At 50.4% G+C, this 16,655-nt stretch overlaps 3 protein-coding genes and 1 non-coding gene across 7 annotated transcripts; 2 read left to right on the forward strand and 2 right to left on the reverse strand.

The window, feature by feature from the left end:
* Nucleotides 1-1,386: 1,386 nt before the first annotated feature.
* Nucleotides 1,387-5,908, reverse strand: CCDC32 (coiled-coil domain containing 32). 4 transcript variants are annotated; one of them, XM_063158425.1, is made up of 4 exons: nucleotides 5,856-5,908; nucleotides 5,419-5,656; nucleotides 4,556-4,712; nucleotides 1,387-3,046 (listed from the first exon to the last, which is right to left on the reverse strand). In XM_063158425.1, the coding sequence occupies exons 2-4, from the start codon at nucleotides 5,645-5,647 to the stop codon at nucleotides 2,908-2,910; spliced, it is 525 nt and encodes a 174-aa protein (XP_063014495.1). In that variant the 5' UTR covers nucleotides 5,648-5,656; nucleotides 5,856-5,908; the 3' UTR covers nucleotides 1,387-2,907. The 4 variants fall into 4 exon arrangements, with proteins under 4 accessions (XP_063014495.1, XP_063014494.1, XP_063014493.1 ...); XM_063158424.1 differs by lacking the exon at nucleotides 5,856-5,908 and adding an exon at nucleotides 5,774-5,855; XM_063158423.1 differs by lacking the exon at nucleotides 5,856-5,908 and adding an exon at nucleotides 5,751-5,838.
* Nucleotides 5,909-6,062: 154 nt separating this feature from the next.
* LOC134419338 (protein-L-isoaspartate(D-aspartate) O-methyltransferase-like) lies at nucleotides 6,063-9,976 on the forward strand. Its single transcript, XM_063158428.1, has 8 exons — nucleotides 6,063-6,311; nucleotides 7,055-7,159; nucleotides 7,538-7,569; nucleotides 8,010-8,114; nucleotides 8,341-8,461; nucleotides 8,582-8,667; nucleotides 8,751-8,920; nucleotides 9,197-9,976. Exons 1-8 carry the CDS (start codon nucleotides 6,197-6,199, stop codon nucleotides 9,207-9,209), a joined length of 747 nt encoding a protein of 248 aa, XP_063014498.1. The 5' UTR covers nucleotides 6,063-6,196; the 3' UTR covers nucleotides 9,210-9,976.
* Nucleotides 9,977-10,192: 216 nt separating this feature from the next.
* On the forward strand, nucleotides 10,193-13,571 carry RPUSD2 (RNA pseudouridine synthase domain containing 2). The gene is made up of 3 exons (XM_063158429.1): nucleotides 10,193-10,585; nucleotides 11,058-11,354; nucleotides 12,285-13,571. Exons 1-3 carry the CDS (start codon nucleotides 10,193-10,195, stop codon nucleotides 13,065-13,067), a joined length of 1,473 nt encoding a protein of 490 aa, XP_063014499.1. The 3' UTR covers nucleotides 13,068-13,571.
* A 2,891-nt stretch (nucleotides 13,572-16,462) lies between these two features.
* TRNAS-GCU (transfer RNA serine (anticodon GCU)) lies at nucleotides 16,463-16,544 on the reverse strand. Its single transcript has one exon. It is a non-coding gene; the product is annotated as a tRNA-Ser (tRNA).
* Nucleotides 16,545-16,655: the final 111 nt, after the last annotated feature.

Here is a 16,655-nt window from a genome sequence, read left to right on the forward strand (position 1 = left end):
ATCCCTTCGAACCCCAAACTATCCTGGAATTCTGTGACTCTCAGCAGCACCACAGGGTGTTGCCAGCTCATGCTTCTGTGAGACTGATTCCTTTGGCCCAAGCTTATGGAGAAGCACATTTTTTCCCATTTGGATGGGTGGAAGGCTATCCCTGCTGCCCAGAGTGCTCTGTCAGCCCTGCCCTCCCCTTGCTCTGACAAGGCAGCAGGTGAATTGTGTTAGGTACTTTATTCTTCCCCATTTTGAAAGCAAACCCCTGCCAGGCTGGGGCTGTGTTACCACATGGGCTCTCCACTGGCTTCCAGGGGTGCAGAAGTGCTGTTTCATGCAGAGAAAAAGGTAAAATAATGACTTTAAAAGGTACAAAGGGGCAAGGGGCTGCTGTTTCCTTTGTGATTTACTCATTTATCCTGCCTGAAAGTCATTCCCTGTATCTGCCTGTGCTTCATGGTCTGGACCCGATGCCACCAGGCACTGCAGCTGCAGATCTGGCTGTGCCTCTGAGGATAGGCCCCTCCTGTGTCCCTGGATGTCACTGATGTCCCCTCTGGGTTAAATTGTCACAAACAGGCTGCCCTGGGCAAGGGTAGAGTGCCCAGCCCTGGGGGGATTTTAGAGCCATGTGGCTGTGGCACTTGGGGACATGGGTGGGCTCAGCTGTGCTGGCCTTGGATTCGATGATCCCAGAGGGTTTTTCCAGCCTCAACAATTCTCCCTCTGCGGGAGTTATTTCCACACACAGGAAGATTGGTATTGATGTAGAAGCAAAACCCACCCCTAGTGAGGCTGCTGCTTTTACCAGCAAGAGTTGGTTTGGTGCAGAGGAGCTCAGCAGTCTGTTTTTCCCAAAATAAACCCAAATATTGAGAGGTAAGGCCTTGCAAGTCGAATCATGTGTGCCATCAACAAGTTTAACAACGCTGCTTGGACACATCACACTCCTGTTCACAGATTCAGTGATTTTGTAAAGAAGTTTTAAAGGTTTTCTTTATGGTGATTTAAGTACAGACTCACTCCAGGTCTATACTCTCAGTTATAATTTAATTATATATAATTATATTGATGTAACTATATTTATTATATCTGGGAGGGGAAAAAAGTTAACTCTACATAAATAATTCATTCAAGGAAATTATTGCTCAAACTTTGCAGTTATCAGTAGGATTTTCTTTTGCCCCACATGTTTCCATAGAGCAGGTCAAAGAATCCTGGAATGTTATTATTTTTACAAGTGAAATGATAAGAGCTGTCCCCTCAGGTCCCTTCTCCAAAGGAAATGCCTGGTGATGTGGATGTGGAATAATTTCAGCACAGTTCTTTTGGGTACACTTCCTCCTCAAATATGTTTAAGAACAGATAAGATAATATAAAGCATCCTCACAGTGCTTGTTACCCATAAGAAGAATTTTATTGACTGGGAAATAGGCCGGGGACAGAGAAATTGCTGCTTTCTGTCTCTGCACAAACCATTTCTGGGAACAGCTCAGAGTTCTGCATCTCTGTCACAGCTTTGTCTCATCAGGTGAGAGAAATCTGCACAAGGACACAGACTTAACATAATAGAGGACAGCTAAAGGATAAATTAAAAGGGACATTTAATGAGCAAACCAGCAAGACACGAGGCTTGTGCATCACTGGCACTCAGATGATTCACCCCATTCCTCAAGGTTTAAAAAACAAGGGATTGTTTTAATGGAGAATTCTGAGCTGGGGAGGGAGTTACACCAGGAATGCTGATGGTGGGAACAACCTCTGAGCTGTGACACGGTGACTGAGAGAGCAGCGCCTCTATTTGAGTACAGAGACAGGAAACTGCGAGGCTCCAGCAAAAATTTACTCCTAAAAAAGTATTTTCAAACAGGTACATAAATGAACACGGCATGAATCTCCTAGAACGACAATTTCCCCTAAGAAGCTCTGACAGACTGTGCTGCTTCCCTCTACCGACCCCCAGTGTTGGTGCCGAGGCAGAACACAAGATCAGCGAAAAATCAGCACAGTATCACAGATTCTTGGATTAGTAAAAGGAAATAACCCTCTGAAGAGTTAAGCAGGGCGAAAAAAACAATTAAATACTAAATATATTTCAAGTCAGAGAATTCTATGCAATTCTGTGATGAAAACAAGTTGTTTGTAGCCTCCCTGGCTACCCCTCTTGGTTTCCCAATACAGAATCTCATCTGATCTTTTTCTGGAGAGGCTGAACAGGTACAAAACGACCAACAAGAGGAAAAAATACTCCCCCTACAGTCTGTAATAGAGAGTTTGGGCAATAAAGTGGGATATTAGGGGGAACATTACAGAGAGGAATGTGAAATAGCTACAATGTCAATGACACCAATTTATTGACTGCAGTGAGATCTTCCTTCAGGGTCCCAAATTCACAGAGGTGGGAAATATCCATCTTCTTCCTGGCACAGCCTGGGGCCAATTCAGACTGAAACAGTGAAGATCTGGAGAAACCAAAGTGGATTTAGCAGGAGAGGAAAAAAATGCCCAGCTGAGTAATGAAAAGGTAAAAGACAGGACCAAAGTGACTCAGTGGTTTCTCTGCTCTATTCTAGACCGTGATGTTCTCTGGTGCTTCTCCACAACTGCTTTTGTTGTTATTATTGTTGTTGAATGTGTCTCCTGATGGATTCCAAACAATCCAGGCTGGAATGATGAGGTGGCTGCAGGCTGGAGAAGATCCACATGAGGTTTTGGTACAGATGTTCCCTCTCGTCCCTACCAGTGCCAGCCGCTGCCTGCGGAGCTCCAGAGCTGGGATTTGGTGCCTTGGGGGTTCTTTCTTTTAAAAATTACTTCTTCAATGACTGACCATTTGCTCTGCGCCCCCCTTCCTGCGATTCCTACGGCCGGGCACATCCTCCTGGGGGCTGGGACAAGGGGCAGGGCCGGGGGCTCTCACTGCTCGGCAGCCGGAGGCTCCTCCTCTGCCTCGGGCCTCTCGGGCTGCGGCTCGGGCGGGATGAGGCACTGCACCTCCTCGGAGCTGATGGCCACCTTGTCCGGCTGCAGCCAGCGCTTCAGGTGCTCCAGCGTGCTGGGGACAGCAGAGGGACACCGTGAGACCAGGCAGGGACAGAGCTGCATAGGAGGAGCGACAGCAAAAGCCTCCACAGGCAATTCCTGCCCTCCGCAGGTATTCCCGTCCCCCCAGGTGAGGTCTGGCGTGGAGGGATCCTGGTGCCACAGGGACAAGCAGAATCTGTCACTGTCCAAAGCCATTCCCTGCAGGTGGGCCTTTGAAAGGGTGGTTAGAACAGGTTTTACACACCTGAAGCTCTCCTCTGCCTCTGTAGCCAAAAACTCCAACTCAATCAAACAGAGGGCAGGGTTAGGGTTAGATGGGATATTGGGAAGAATTCCTTCCCTATGAGGGTGCTGAGGCCCTGGCACAGGCTGCCCAGAGAAGCTGTGGCTGCCCCATCCCTGGAAATGTTCAAATCCCGGCTGGATGGGGTTTGGAGCAGCCTGGGATAGTGGAAGGTGTCCCTGCCCAGGGCAGGTGGGGGGCACTGGATGGGCCTTAAGGTCCCTTCCAGGCCAAACCAATCAGTGATTCCAGGAGTTTCCAGCTTCCTGGGCTGGATGTAAAAAACCTCTTGCTCAAACAAACCAAACCCCCAACTGCCTCTTGGTGATGAAGATCAGGAAAAATGGTGGGGAAAGTGAAGGGAACAAAACCAAATCTGGAAGAATATCTCAAAATGTGTGAGCATTAATAGCACTGCAAGGTTAAAAAACTAATATATTCCTAACCCTCTAATATCATAAATCAGTGCACTTAAAAGTTAAGGCTTGTTTAATTGCATCAGTGGGCGAGACTCAAAACTTCAGCACCATTCAGGAGTGACATCCAACTTCATAGTCAAGTTCTAGGGACTGAAATTCTTTCATGGATAATATCCCCACCCTTTAAAAACAGTAGAAAGAGACCATAAAAGCTTGGTTTAAAATATAAATAGCATTGAAGTTAACTGGGGGACCAAAGAAACCATCTGAAACCTCCTTATAAACAGGGATTACTTTTCATAGTTCTGGCTTAAGTAGATTTTCTTGACAGGAGAGAAATAATCTTCTTGTCATCCAGAAGCAATCATGAAAAATGTCAGCTGAGAAATGAGGAATTTGGAGAGTGTTCCATGTGATTGGGAATGGGAGATTGCTTAGGGAAAGGGTTCCCATCTTACTTCTGACATCATCTGTGAGAGGGCAGGAGCACTGTAAGAGAGGCAGGGAAGGGAAATCTCATCCCAGGACTGGCACCAACCCCAAATCCCCATCTGAGATACACTGGATATCCCCTCCTCTGCTCCATTCCTTCCCTACGCCATGTGTGAGGAGGGAAATCACTGAGTAGGTCCCAGCTACTTCCATGCACTCTAAGGGGTGCAAAGATCAGAAAGGAGCACTGGAAGCTCAAACCCTACGTGCTCTGTGTTCCCTCTGGCACAACCCTAATGGGTATTTCTGCGTCATGTCCTGACAAAACCTTCTTCCAGTTTTTGAGGGGTAGGTGGTGATCCCTTCCCTCTAATTTGCTCATTACCTCTCGTCAGCATCGTGGCCCTCAACGTAACATTCTGCCTCAAACTTCTCCTGCAGGAACCTGTCCCAGCACTCCTTCTTGGCCTGGGACAGCGTGCGCAGCATGTCCTTGGAGGTCACCTCCTGGGACAGGCCTTTGATCCTCATCAGTCTTCTCTCTGTGAGGGGAACAGGGGATTTTATTACCTTGGTTATGGGGTTTTTCCTGGAAGGAGAGAAGAGAAGGATCTGGACTTCTATATCAAAAAGTAAGTTAAATTAACTTTTCAAGACTAATTTCTATTTTAAAAGTAATTTTCTCCCTGTATTTCAAGCCTGCCTGGCTTCCTTTCCTATATATGCACAAGATGGTGTTTTTCAGGTGATGCTTCTGAAGGAAATAAGGTTTGTGCAATCAGCCAGCTCTGCCTGTTTGGGGTTTTAATAACTTTCACACTTACTGCTCAGCTTCCATGAAATCACACAGGACAGCACAGATCTCACAGGCACTGAGTTTCCCACAATTTCCATGCAAATTGGAAAATAAATCACTCTCATTGCACTACTTGGTGCGCTGTGAAACAGCAACAAAGGCACGATGAAAGTTCTGGCAGAAATAAAAGCTTAAAAAGCCACTTCTGCCACCTGTTCTGTTGCTGTGTGCAGCCTCCTACTTATTGTGGAGGGTAAAAAACAACTTTTTTCAGCTTTTGCTTTATAAAAAGTTCCTTTCTGTGCCAGAGATGAGAAAGCTCTGACTGAGCTTCACCTTTCCACTGCTGCACTTGAAGAAAATGAGTCACATTCTGTGTATTTAAGCTGGGAGAGTTGTTGACCACAGCACCGGCACCACAAAAGCAGAGCTGTCGCCAGGCAGACACTCACCCAGGGATGCTAAATACACCTCTGAGTCCTTCAGGGGTGCCCAGGGCTTCAGGGCAGGTTGGGAAGAGCCCCCCGATCCGCTGCCCTCGGCGTAGGAATCCATGAAGGAGTCTGTGAAGGCATCGCCGGCGTCCTTGTGCTCGGGATGCGGCAGACAGGAGCAGATCTCAGCCCAGAGGTCCTCGCTGGACCGGGTCACCACGGAGTCTACGCTCTCGATCATCCTCATCCTGGGATCCTGCCACGGGGGGAACAAACGGTGAGCGCCGAGCCGAGCCGCCCGCCCAGGCCTCCGCCACCCGCCTCCCTCTGCCCAAGTCACGCCAGCGGACATTCCAGGGAATTCCCATCCCACCAGGACTCCCGGCCGCCCTGCAGGGAGCGATGTCCCCGCGGCTGCCCGTGAGGCGGAGGGGCCGCCCCGCTCCCGCACCCACCACCCGCGCTCCGGGCACCGCGGCAGCTCCGCCCGCGCCTCGCCGGCCCCGGACCCGGCCAATCACCGCCGCCACCGGGTCCGGCTCCGACCAATCACCACGCGCCGCCGGTGGAGCGTGGGCGCCCATTGGTGGGGGCCGCTGACGCCGCCGCGCCGCCATGTTGGCAGAGGGCGGAAGCTGTGGCGGGCGGCGCAGGCGAGGGCGGTGTGACATCCCTGAGGCGCTGCCGCCCCCGCCGCGGTTCGGCGAGGCCGGGATGTGCTCCAGCGCCACACCGGGAGCTCCGGCGGAGCTCTGAGCCACCCCCTCTCTCCGCAGGCCGCTGCCGTGTCCGTGGGATGAGCCAGCTGCCGTGCGGCGCCGTGCTGGCACTCATGGGGCTGCTCTTCGCCAGGACCATGGCCTGGACATCCAGCGGGAAAACGCACGCGGAGCTGGTGAACAACCTGTACAGTGAGTGCCGGCAGCATCCCCTGGAATGGCAGTGCACGGATATTTAATGGCTGTGTGTGGATATTTAGTGTCACGCCGTGTGACGCTGCTCACTCGGAAGGGTTGGGGTTCATGTTCCTGAATTTTGGCATTTGCCCCGGCCTGAACTCGTTCTATTTATAGCTGGAAACAAGGTGCTGTGCCAGGAGGGGCAGGAGCGCCTCTCCACACCTTCCTTCCCTGCCTCTGGAAGTGTGTGCTGCAGCTCGCTGTTCGAGCCCGGCGGTGCAGCCGAGTGTCCCGCACATTCGGGCTGTGCCCGAGGGCTGGAATGGTGCCCGGTGCCAGGACAGCTGGAATACATAAAAATAGCTGTAAATTCCCCAGAATTCCCGCAGAAAGGTGTGAAGGGATGTCGGATGTCTCTGCGGCCGTGGCCCTTGAGTTCACTGCTGAAACCTGAACCGGAGTCTCCGTTTCCCGCCGTGAAACGCGACTCCGGTTCGCTCCCATCACACCTGGCAGTGCCAGAGGCGTTGTGGCTGCAGGTGGCCGCCTCTGGAGATGAGCTGGTGGCTGGGCCCCAGCAGGAATGGGAAAGGCTGTCCTTTCATCAGTGTTTGGTTTGCTGTCTCTCTCAGATCCCTCATTAATACCCCCAGATCCATTAACTCCCTGAAGTGTGAACTTCCCCTTTCAAATTTCTTCTTGCTGGAATGCCCAGGATTTCAGTCCTGCCTGTCTCTTTTTTCCTTCTTTCCCAGAAAAAGGGATCGTTAAGTCTCAGCGTGTCTTTGATGTGTTGTTGGCTACGGACAGAGGTCACTACATCAAGTATTTCCCATACATGGATTCTCCTCAATCCATTGGTGAGTCACTTCTGGCAAAACATCTGCTGTCAGCAGGGCACAGGGTGCCTGGGCAGGTGCTCCATGGTCGTGTTGTGGAATCCCTATCCCTGGAAGTGTCCAAGGCCAGGTTGGATGGGCCTTGGAGTACCTTGGTCTAAGGGAAGGTGTCCCCACCCATGGCAGGGGCTGGGACTGGATGAGCTTTAAGGTCCCTTCCAACCCAAATCATCCTGTGATTCTGTGAAAGGGGACAAGTATTTCCAAATCATCCTGTGATTCTGTGAAAGGAGACAAGTGTTTTCCTATTTTGGGGGGAAGGTGGGGGAGAATTAGGAACTGTTCCCATTGGGAATTTTATTCCCTGTCAAATGACTTGTGTCCCCCATTTCCTTTTAGGCTACAAGGCTACGATCAGCGCCCCGCACATGGTAAGGTGAAAACTCCTCCCTTTCAACAGCAATGGAGGGAATTGTTTATTTCTCTTTTTATATTTAATTTTTCTTCAAGTAGAAAACTGAAACATCCCATGGACATGATTATCCTGCTTGTTTCTTTAGGGATTTTTCTTCTTTAGAGGAGTTCCCCCATACTCTTTCAGTTGCTTTAAAAGTGTGCTTAGATGGGAATTCCATGCTGTCCCTTTTTTTGCATGAGACCTTTTCTCCTGCTGTTTCACATCTAATTCCTGAGCCTCTGCCTAAATTATGTCCTGCAAAAGATCTTCCAGGTCTGATTTTGAGTTTTGCTCTGGAAGTGTCAGGCACAAGGCCAGGTGTGCTGTGATTAAATCAGAAAACAGCAAAAGGTGTTGGAAGAGGAGACTAACCCCGGGATGTTTCCCTCTTCCTTGTCCTGGGTGTCCCTGCAGCACGCCCACGCGCTGGAGCTGCTCAAGGATCAGCTGGTGGAAGGTGCCAAGGCGCTGGATGTGGGATCTGGGAGCGGATACCTCACGGCCTGCTTCGCCAGGATGGTGAGCTCACAGCACTCTGTTCCCAGCCTGGAAAGCACATCCCTTAATTAGCTGCTGTAGCTGGCACTACTCAGCCCTAAAACCAAGGAAGGGGCACAGGGCTTGCACCTCCTCTTCAGAACCTCTGCTCTGGAGCTTCTTCCTGGAGATTCCCCAGTTCCCACTGAAACCTGCCCTGGCTCTTCCATATGGGAGGCATCAGGTGTTTGACTGATGTTTTTTGCAGATTGGCCCGACAGGAAAAGCTGTGGGCGTGGAGCACATCAAGGAGCTGGTGCACGAATCCATCCGGAATGTCCAAGAGGATGATCCCACACTGCTCAGCTCCGGCCGTGTGAAGCTCGTGGGTGAGCTCCCTGCAGCCCCGGGGTTTTCCCCTTGGCTGTGCTACTTGCAGCCCTTCCAGTTTGTGTTGATGTTTTGTTATGACACAACCCAAGTGGTCCCTGGGTGTTTTCCCTCTGTAGTTGGAGATGGCAGGCAGGGATACCCTGAGGAGGCTCCTTATGACGCCATCCACGTGGGAGCGGCCGCGGCCACCGTCCCCAAGGAGGTAAGAGAGGCCATGCTGGGTGTCCCTAGAGAAAATGTGTGGGCTTTTTTGCCCCTGCTGACCGGGATGTGTCGGTGCTGCAGCTGCTGAAGGAGCTGAAGCCGGGTGGGCGGCTGATCGTGCCCGTGGGGCCCGAGGGGGCGAACCAGGTGCTGATGCAGTATGACAAGACCAGCGAGGGGCACATCGTGGAGACCCAGCTCATGGGCGTCATCTACGTCCCTCTCACAGACAAGGAGAAGCAGTGGCCTCGGTAAAACCTGCTCTTCCCTGAGGAACACTCCTTCCTCTCTCTCTGAGCTTGCTCTCCTTGGCTTTGCTGACCGAGTCCTGGATCCCTGGCAGATGCTGTTTGTGGAAAAAAAAAAAAAGGAGAGAACAGCTTGGCAAAGCAGGGGGTATTTTCTGTCTGATAGAGCTTGCAGAGTTTTATTTCCTCTTTTTCTGGAGCCTGTGCGTGTGTTTAAATTCCATGTGATGCTGGCACAGAACTGAGAGAGTAGTAACTGTTGGTTTTCCTTTGCCTCAGGGATGACCTCTGACACATGGATGGATATCTCTAAAGGCACCTCAGAAAGCTCATGAGAGGGACTTAGGCCTGTAGATGGTCAGTATGGTTTTGCTTTTTAATGGAAATTTCATCAATGGATAAAGGGAAGTTCTGCTTCAGAGGAGCTCGTTCTGGAGGGATGGAGAACAGGGACAGGACCAGGGGAGGCTCTTGGAGGCTGTGGCAGCTTCCAGGGAGCAGATCCAGACAACTCCAGCTTTCCTCTCTGATAAACTCTAGATAACATCAGATCACAGAGAATTCTGACAGCAGACAGGAATACCTAAAGCTTCACTAAAACCACTTTAATATCGACTACTCTGCCTAATGCTTGGCAAAAATAAGTCACAATTAGTGTCTTGGAGCAGCAATGTACCGACTTGTCAGTTTTTAAAATATGGGAGCATGTTCTCTTCCTGCCTGCACCAGCTAATTTAATGATGGGCAGCAACACTGGATTTTGAGGGTATGAAAAATGCTCGGTTTTTTTTCTGTTTGGAGTTTTGAAAAATATTCATTTCTGGACTTGACCCTCTTTGGGATTACGAAAAATGTGCATTTCTTGGCTTTTCTGATTGGGGTTATAAAAAATGCTCATGTTCCGGCTTTTCCCTGACGCGTCCCTCCCGCAGGCGGTGACTGAGGAGGCTCGCGAGGGGCAGGCGGGCTGCGGTGAGGCTCGAGGGTCATTTGTGGAGCAGCTCTGATGGGGGAAACTGCTGGGAGGTAAAAATTGAAATAAATCAATTAATAAATAAAGGCGCTCTCGCTCCTCCATCGCCTCCGCCTCACGACGCCCTGTGGGATGGGAGCAGAGGCGGGAACGGGACGGGGGCGTGGCCTGGCGGTGCCGGCGCGCGCTGATTGGCCCGCGCCGCCCGGCGCAGCGCGATGCGTCACGGCGTGCGCCACGCGGTGTGGCCGGCGTGGGTGCGCGCGGCGGGGATCGGGGTCCGGCCGCCGCCCCGCGGGGACATGGCCGAGCCGGGACCCGGCACCGGCCGAGCCCGGGAGGAGGAACCGGACCCCGCCGGCAAGGAGGAGGCGGCGCCGGCCCCCAAGAAGCGGCGGCTGGCGGGCGGCGAGCGGTACGTGCCGCCGCCGCGGAAGCTGAACCCCGGCGTGAGCTTCGGCGCCGAGCACTTCGCCGAGACCTCGTACTACTTCGAGGGCGGCCTGCGCAAGGTGCGCCCCTACTACTTCGACTTCCGCACCTACTGCAAGGGGCGCTGGGTGGGCCGCAGCCTCCTGCACGTCTTCGGCACCGAGTTCCGAGCGCAGCCCCTCTCCTATTACCGCGCCGCCGCCCGCGCCGGCCGCCTGCGCCTCAACGAGGAGCCCGTGAGCGACCTGGACATCGTGCTCAAGGTGGGCGGGCCCGGGGGGGGATCGTGGGCTGGGGACAGAGCCCGGCCTGCCCCAAGCCGTGAGCATCACCCCGTGAGCGGCGTGGTCAGATAATACAGGGCAAGGAGTTGGACTCGATAATCCTGATGGGTGCCTTTCAATTCGACATGTTTTATGATTCTGTGAACCCTGTGGAGGGGTTTAAGGGAGAAATCGGGGCTCCCGGGGAATCCCTGCCCTCCTGGATTCGGGAATGTGTAGATCCTGCAGCCCCACAGGCAGCCGCACGGCTTCCTTCGCCCTTAGGAATGGGAATATGCTATGGGCAGGTAGTCGCATTCGCGTGGTGACACACACACTTGTTATTCTAAATCCGAGATCCCTGGAGAAAGGGGCTGTAATTCTTCTTCCACGATGTCAAGTCCCTGTTGTGTGTGGCCGGGTGGGTGGTCGCAGGAGCCGGATTCAGGCTGACTCTCCGTACCCCTTCCAGAACAACGACTTCCTCAGGAACACGGTGCACCGGCACGAGCCGCCGGTCACCGCCCAGCCCATCCGCATCCTGGCCGAGGACGAGGAGGTGGTGGTGGTGGACAAGCCCTCGTCGCTGCCCGTGCATCCCTGCGGCCGGTTCCGGCACAACACCGTCATCTTCATCCTGGGCAAGGAGCACGGCCTGCGGGAGCTGCACACCCTGCACCGCCTGGACCGCATGACCTCGGGCGTGCTCATGTTCGCCAAGACCGCCGCCGTGTCCAAGCGCATCGACGAGCAGGTCCGGCAGAGGCAGGTGAGGGCTGCGAGCTGCTGCTGTGCTCCACAGTCAGCTGGGTTTGGGCTCTAGGTGAGCTCAAGTTCCCCAGGCAACTCATGGTTGTGTCGCTGTTCTTACCTGTTGGTGCTTCTCGTCCCAATAGGCTAAAGAGAGAGTAAAAATTGAGCTAAGCAATATGGGATTGGAAGGGAGCCCCTAAAAAATGTAACTGAATTTAGTAATCCTAGCTTGATAATGTTAAAATGAAAACCCTAAAAATTTAACTGCTTTTGATATTGGATTGAAAGCTATCTCCTAAAAATTTAGTTCAATGTGGTAATTTAATTTCATTTAGTAATACTGGACTAAAAGGGACCTCCTACAAATTTATTTTGATTTGGTAATATTTAATTGTAAAGGGTCTCCTAATAGTTTCATTGATTTTGCTAATTTTAGGTTGGAAGTTATCTCTTAAAAATTGAAATTATTTCAGTAATATTGGGTTGAAGTGGATCATCTTTCTTAAGGGATTATGCAAACTTACTGGGGTCATGCAGACCAGTTAGACATGAAATTTATTTGTGAGGGAACACATGTCAACTGTCCACCACTTTCTTAATTTAAAAATTCCCATTTTTCCAGAGTCTCTTGATCCAAACAGAACTTTTTCCAGGATTGGCTTCAGGGCTGTAAGCCAAAGGCTGTGGAGAGATGGCTCCTGAATTTAAAACAAGGCAAATAGGCCAGGCCTTTCTACTCTTGATTTCCCAACTAGCTGAGGAAAATGTATGGGGAAATTTGGGTTTTAAGTAGCTGATTGCATATTTGTCCCTTTCCTGTTGTAATAAAATGCCACCTCAGGATGTATTTTATTGAGGAGAGAGGGAGGAGGAGCAGCAAGGCTGGAGCTTGGGTGTGTTTTTTTCCCCCTGTGTTTCCTGAGTCTCCCTCTCGTGTCTCTGGCAGCTGGAGAAGGAGTACGTGTGCCGGGTGGTGGGGGAGTTCCCGGAGCACGAGGTGGTCTGTGAGGAGCCCATCCTGGTGGTGTCCTACAAGGTGGGCGTGTGCCGCGTGGACGCCAAGGGGAAGCCGTGCCAGACGCTCTTCCAGCGGCTCAGCTACAACGGCAGCAGCAGCGTGGTGCGGTGCCTGCCCCGCACGGGCCGCACGCACCAGATCCGCGTCCACCTGCAGTTCCTGGGACACCCCATCCTCAACGACCCCATCTACAACATGGAGGCCTGGGGACCAGACAGGGGCAAGGGCGGCAGGATCGGCAAGACAGACGAGGAGCTGCTAAAGGCGCTGGTAGAGGAGCATCGCTCCAAACAGAGCCTGGAGATCTTGGGTATCGGGGAGGAGGACTTGAACTCTGCTGGGGAAAGTAAAGACTGTGGGAATTCAGGTGACTGCACCAAGTCTGATCCTGTAAATGGGAGTTCCTGCCCTGCTGAGGATGAGAAGGATCTGGAGAGGAATGACGTAGCAGCTTGTCCACTGAACACTGATACCAACCTGGAACCGCCTGATAAAGACAAAGAGCTCCGTTTGTGTGGGAATCAGGATGGGCAGGCAGGGGAGAAGGGCTGGGAAGAGAAGGACCCTTTGTGTGTGGAGTGCAGGACAAGCAGGCGGGACCCCTCTCCCAAGGAGCTGGTGATGTTCCTGCACGCCCTGCGCTACAAGGGCGCCGACTTTGAGTACTGCTCCAGCATGCCCGAGTGGGCCATGGAGGACTGGCAGGAGTGACCAGGACACCCAGCACCTGCAGGCCGTGCTGGCTGGCACAGTGGCGTGCAGAGACCAAAGATTGACTTTGCATTGTGGCTGAGGTGAACAGAATGTGCCTTGAGCTGGGCTGGGAGGGATCAGTGGGGTTGGGGAATTATCCCTCTTCCCACAGGTGCTGTGAAAGATGAGCAGGGAAGCGAGGCTAAAACAGGAGTTTTATGTTGCCTTTTAGTGAACTGGCACTTGAGGGCAGCAAGGACTGAACTCTGCTCGGCACAGGCAGCTTTGCCTTCACCTCAATGGATTCTGGATCAATTATCCACATGGATGATGAAGTGTATGCACTAAAAGTCGAAAACTTATTTTTCTTCCAGCCTGCTGTGTTCCTGTGTCTTACAGTAAGAGCTGCTGGATGTCATGTCATAAAAAAACCCTGTTTTTATTGTATTTTGTTGTCAGATTGATTTCAAAATGACAAGATTACTCCTGAGAACACTGTGAGGTAAAACCAGGACACTGTGATCTGTTTTGTGCCTGCTGTTTGTCAGCAAGATCCACTTGCCTTTGAAATCACCAACATTCATTCAAATAATTACTTAAGTTAGTAGTTCTGGGTGTGGGTATTGGGCCTGGTTTTGGAGGTACTGTTCCCCAGATTTTGTCTTGAAGAGGTTTTTTAATATCACTTCAGTGTGACAGCTTTCAAGAAAAACAAAAGCAGTTTTATGAAGCAGAAGACTTCTTTCAAAATAATTTTAGAAGTCTTCTTTTAAAGTAATTTTATATGAATGATTAATATTACCCTAGTTCTTATTTTCATTAGTGTTTACACAGTAGATTCTTGGCTTCTGGGAGGGTTTTTATATTTTAATATTAATTTTGGAGATCTCAGGTTTGCCAAACCACAGGAATTATTTCCTTCCTCCTAAAATCACTTGATGATGTCACCAGGGTCTGGACATAACTACCAAATCACAATAAACCATTGCTTACCTCCAGTAGCCCACAGGAGCCAAGTGGTGTCTTTCTCTGAGGATCATCCAGCTGATGTTGAATATTTCCATAAAAATTCATTCAGGTTTGAGCTTTGTTCTTCCACATCCTGGCAGTGGTTTCGTGATTCTAGTTTAATTCCAGGTATTTAGAGAGGTGATGCTAAAAATCAGCATTATCCAAATTTTGATGCATTGGAATACACCTTTCATGGAAATAAATGGAACTTGGGCACCTTCAGTGTATAAAAAAGGGTGGCTGGAGCTGTTACTGGATTTGGATGCAGGGGAATGGGGGTAGATTTAGGGATGGCAGTTAAATTAGACTTTGATGTGTCCCAAGTTATGCTTGGAGGTTTTTTGGCAAGAAATTTCTGTAACAAAAAAAGGCTCTCTCATGGATTTTCCTGACTGACATTGGGGCCAAAGGGCCTGATGAGGAACTGGAGCTCAGCTGCTCACTGTTTTTTCTGCTTTTCCTGGAATAATGGCTGCAACTGGCAACTTTAATTTCCTGGTCAAGAAACCCCTGGGCTTCTGTTTCCAGGATTCTTTGAACTATGACGATTTAGGATTTAGTTCACAAGGATACTACATTTTATTTTATTTTATTTTATTTTATTTTATTTTATTTTATTTTATTTTATTTTATTTTATTTTATTTTATTTTATTTTTCATTTAATTTAATTTCATTTTTATTTTATTTCTTATTTTTAAAATAATTTTTATTTTTAATTTTATTTTTATTTTAGATTTTATTTTTATTTATTTATTTTTTTTTTTATTTTATTTATTTTAGTTTGTCAAAACTGTGCTTGATGTATTGTTAGCTGGAAAAATGTTGTTCTTGGAGATTCCCTGTGATAAATTCCCATCTGAGATTGGGTCTGTGGTAAGTACTGGGTCCTGGTTGTTGGCATAAAGTTTTCCATACAAAATGTAGATCCTGAAAGAATTCTTTTCCTTAGTACACCTTTACTTGGACATGCCTTGACAGTGCTGGGTTGGCTTTGGACTGATCCTTGACAATCCTATAATTCTGTCTTTATCAGGAGAATGTCTGTCTCACTGTGCTAAAGCACTTTTCCATACAAATAAACCCTCCTGGCAAACTTCCCTGTGCCTTGGGCTGTCCCTGTGCAGGACTGGCTGGAATCAGCCCCTGAGCACTCACCTTCCACACAGCAACTCTTGTCCAGTTGTGCTTTACATTGTGTTTGGGAGCCTTTTGTGATCTGGCCACTGCCCAGGGTTGGGTATGATCTAATTTCCAGAAGGATTTAAGTGTAGTTAAAGTTTTGGCAGTGTGTGCCGGGAGGGCTCAGAGCTGTCACAGCATAGCTGGGATACGTCCCTCCTCTTGGAATCTCTGAGTTTCACTAACTCCTACTTCCAGGCCTCTAATTCCAGATTTAAATTTTTTTCTAAGTGTACCATGTATGGCTTAGGCAGAGAGGTAAAGTTTTCCTGTATCTTGTCAATACACTCATTTATGCTTTTTAAATTGCCATAACTTTATGGAAGACAAAGCAGTAATTATCTGAGGAGAACTTGATGTCATTTTCAGTGAGGGGCTGGGACCCTAAAGCCTACCCAGTCCCACTCCCCTACCATGGGCAGGGACACCTTCCACTATCCCAGCTTGTTCCAAGCCCTGTCCAAGCTGGTCTTGGACACTTCCAGGGATCCAGGGGCAGCCTCAGCTTCTCTGGGAAAACCTGTGCCAGGGGCTCCTCACCCTCCCATCTAAATCTCCTCCAGTTCAGAGCCATTCCCCCTTGTCCCAAGTCCATCTCTTGGAGTCCCTATAGGCGCCGGAAGGGGCTCGGAGGGTTCCCTGGAGCCTCCTCCTTTCCAGGCTGAACAATCCCAGCTCTCTCAGCCTTTCCTCATAGGACTGATCTTCCATCCCCCTAATTCTTACTCAGAGCTTTCATGAAAGACCCAGCCAGCCCTAATAGGACATTTTGCTGGGATCCCAGAGGAGGTGGAGATTAAAAGGGATTTGTTCCCAGTGTCACAGCTGGAAGCTCCACAGCAGAGCTGTGTTCTGAGGAAGGAGGTAAGTAAGTCAGGATACCCCATGGAGAGGCACCTCAGGAAGCTGGATACTGGGTGAGACCCTTCAGTCCCTCGAGACACTCTGTGCTGGCTGGGACCCCTAAATTCCATGGGACATTAGCCTGGGTGACCCCTAGATCCCTCATGACACTCCCTCCTGGTTGTGACCCCCAGAATCTGTGGGTCACTATCCTGGCTTGTAACCCTGAATCCCTCAGGATGCTCTGTCCTGTCCGTCCCGGGCACCCGCTCCGCTTTTCCTTCTCCCCATAAGGGCTGAAAGGAGAGGAGGGAGGGAGAGGTCCCCATGGAAGTGTTAGGAAAAAAAATTGTTTTAACGAGGGAAAAGTGTAACTTTCCGACGAGGATGGGATTCGAACCCACGCGTGCAGAGCACAATGGATTAGCAGTCCATCGCCTTAACCACTCGGCCACCTCGTCACGACGGCCTCTTTCTCACCGGACCTATAAGGAAGTACGCCCACAGCCTCCATCATCTTCTCCCGCCCGCCGCTCCTTTGCGTGACGGCGCCGGTTACGCGGCCCTGCACG

Source organism: Melospiza melodia, chromosome 6 (assembly GCF_035770615.1).
Source record: "Melospiza melodia melodia isolate bMelMel2 chromosome 6, bMelMel2.pri, whole genome shotgun sequence".
NCBI lineage: Eukaryota > Metazoa > Chordata > Aves > Passeriformes > Passerellidae > Melospiza > Melospiza melodia.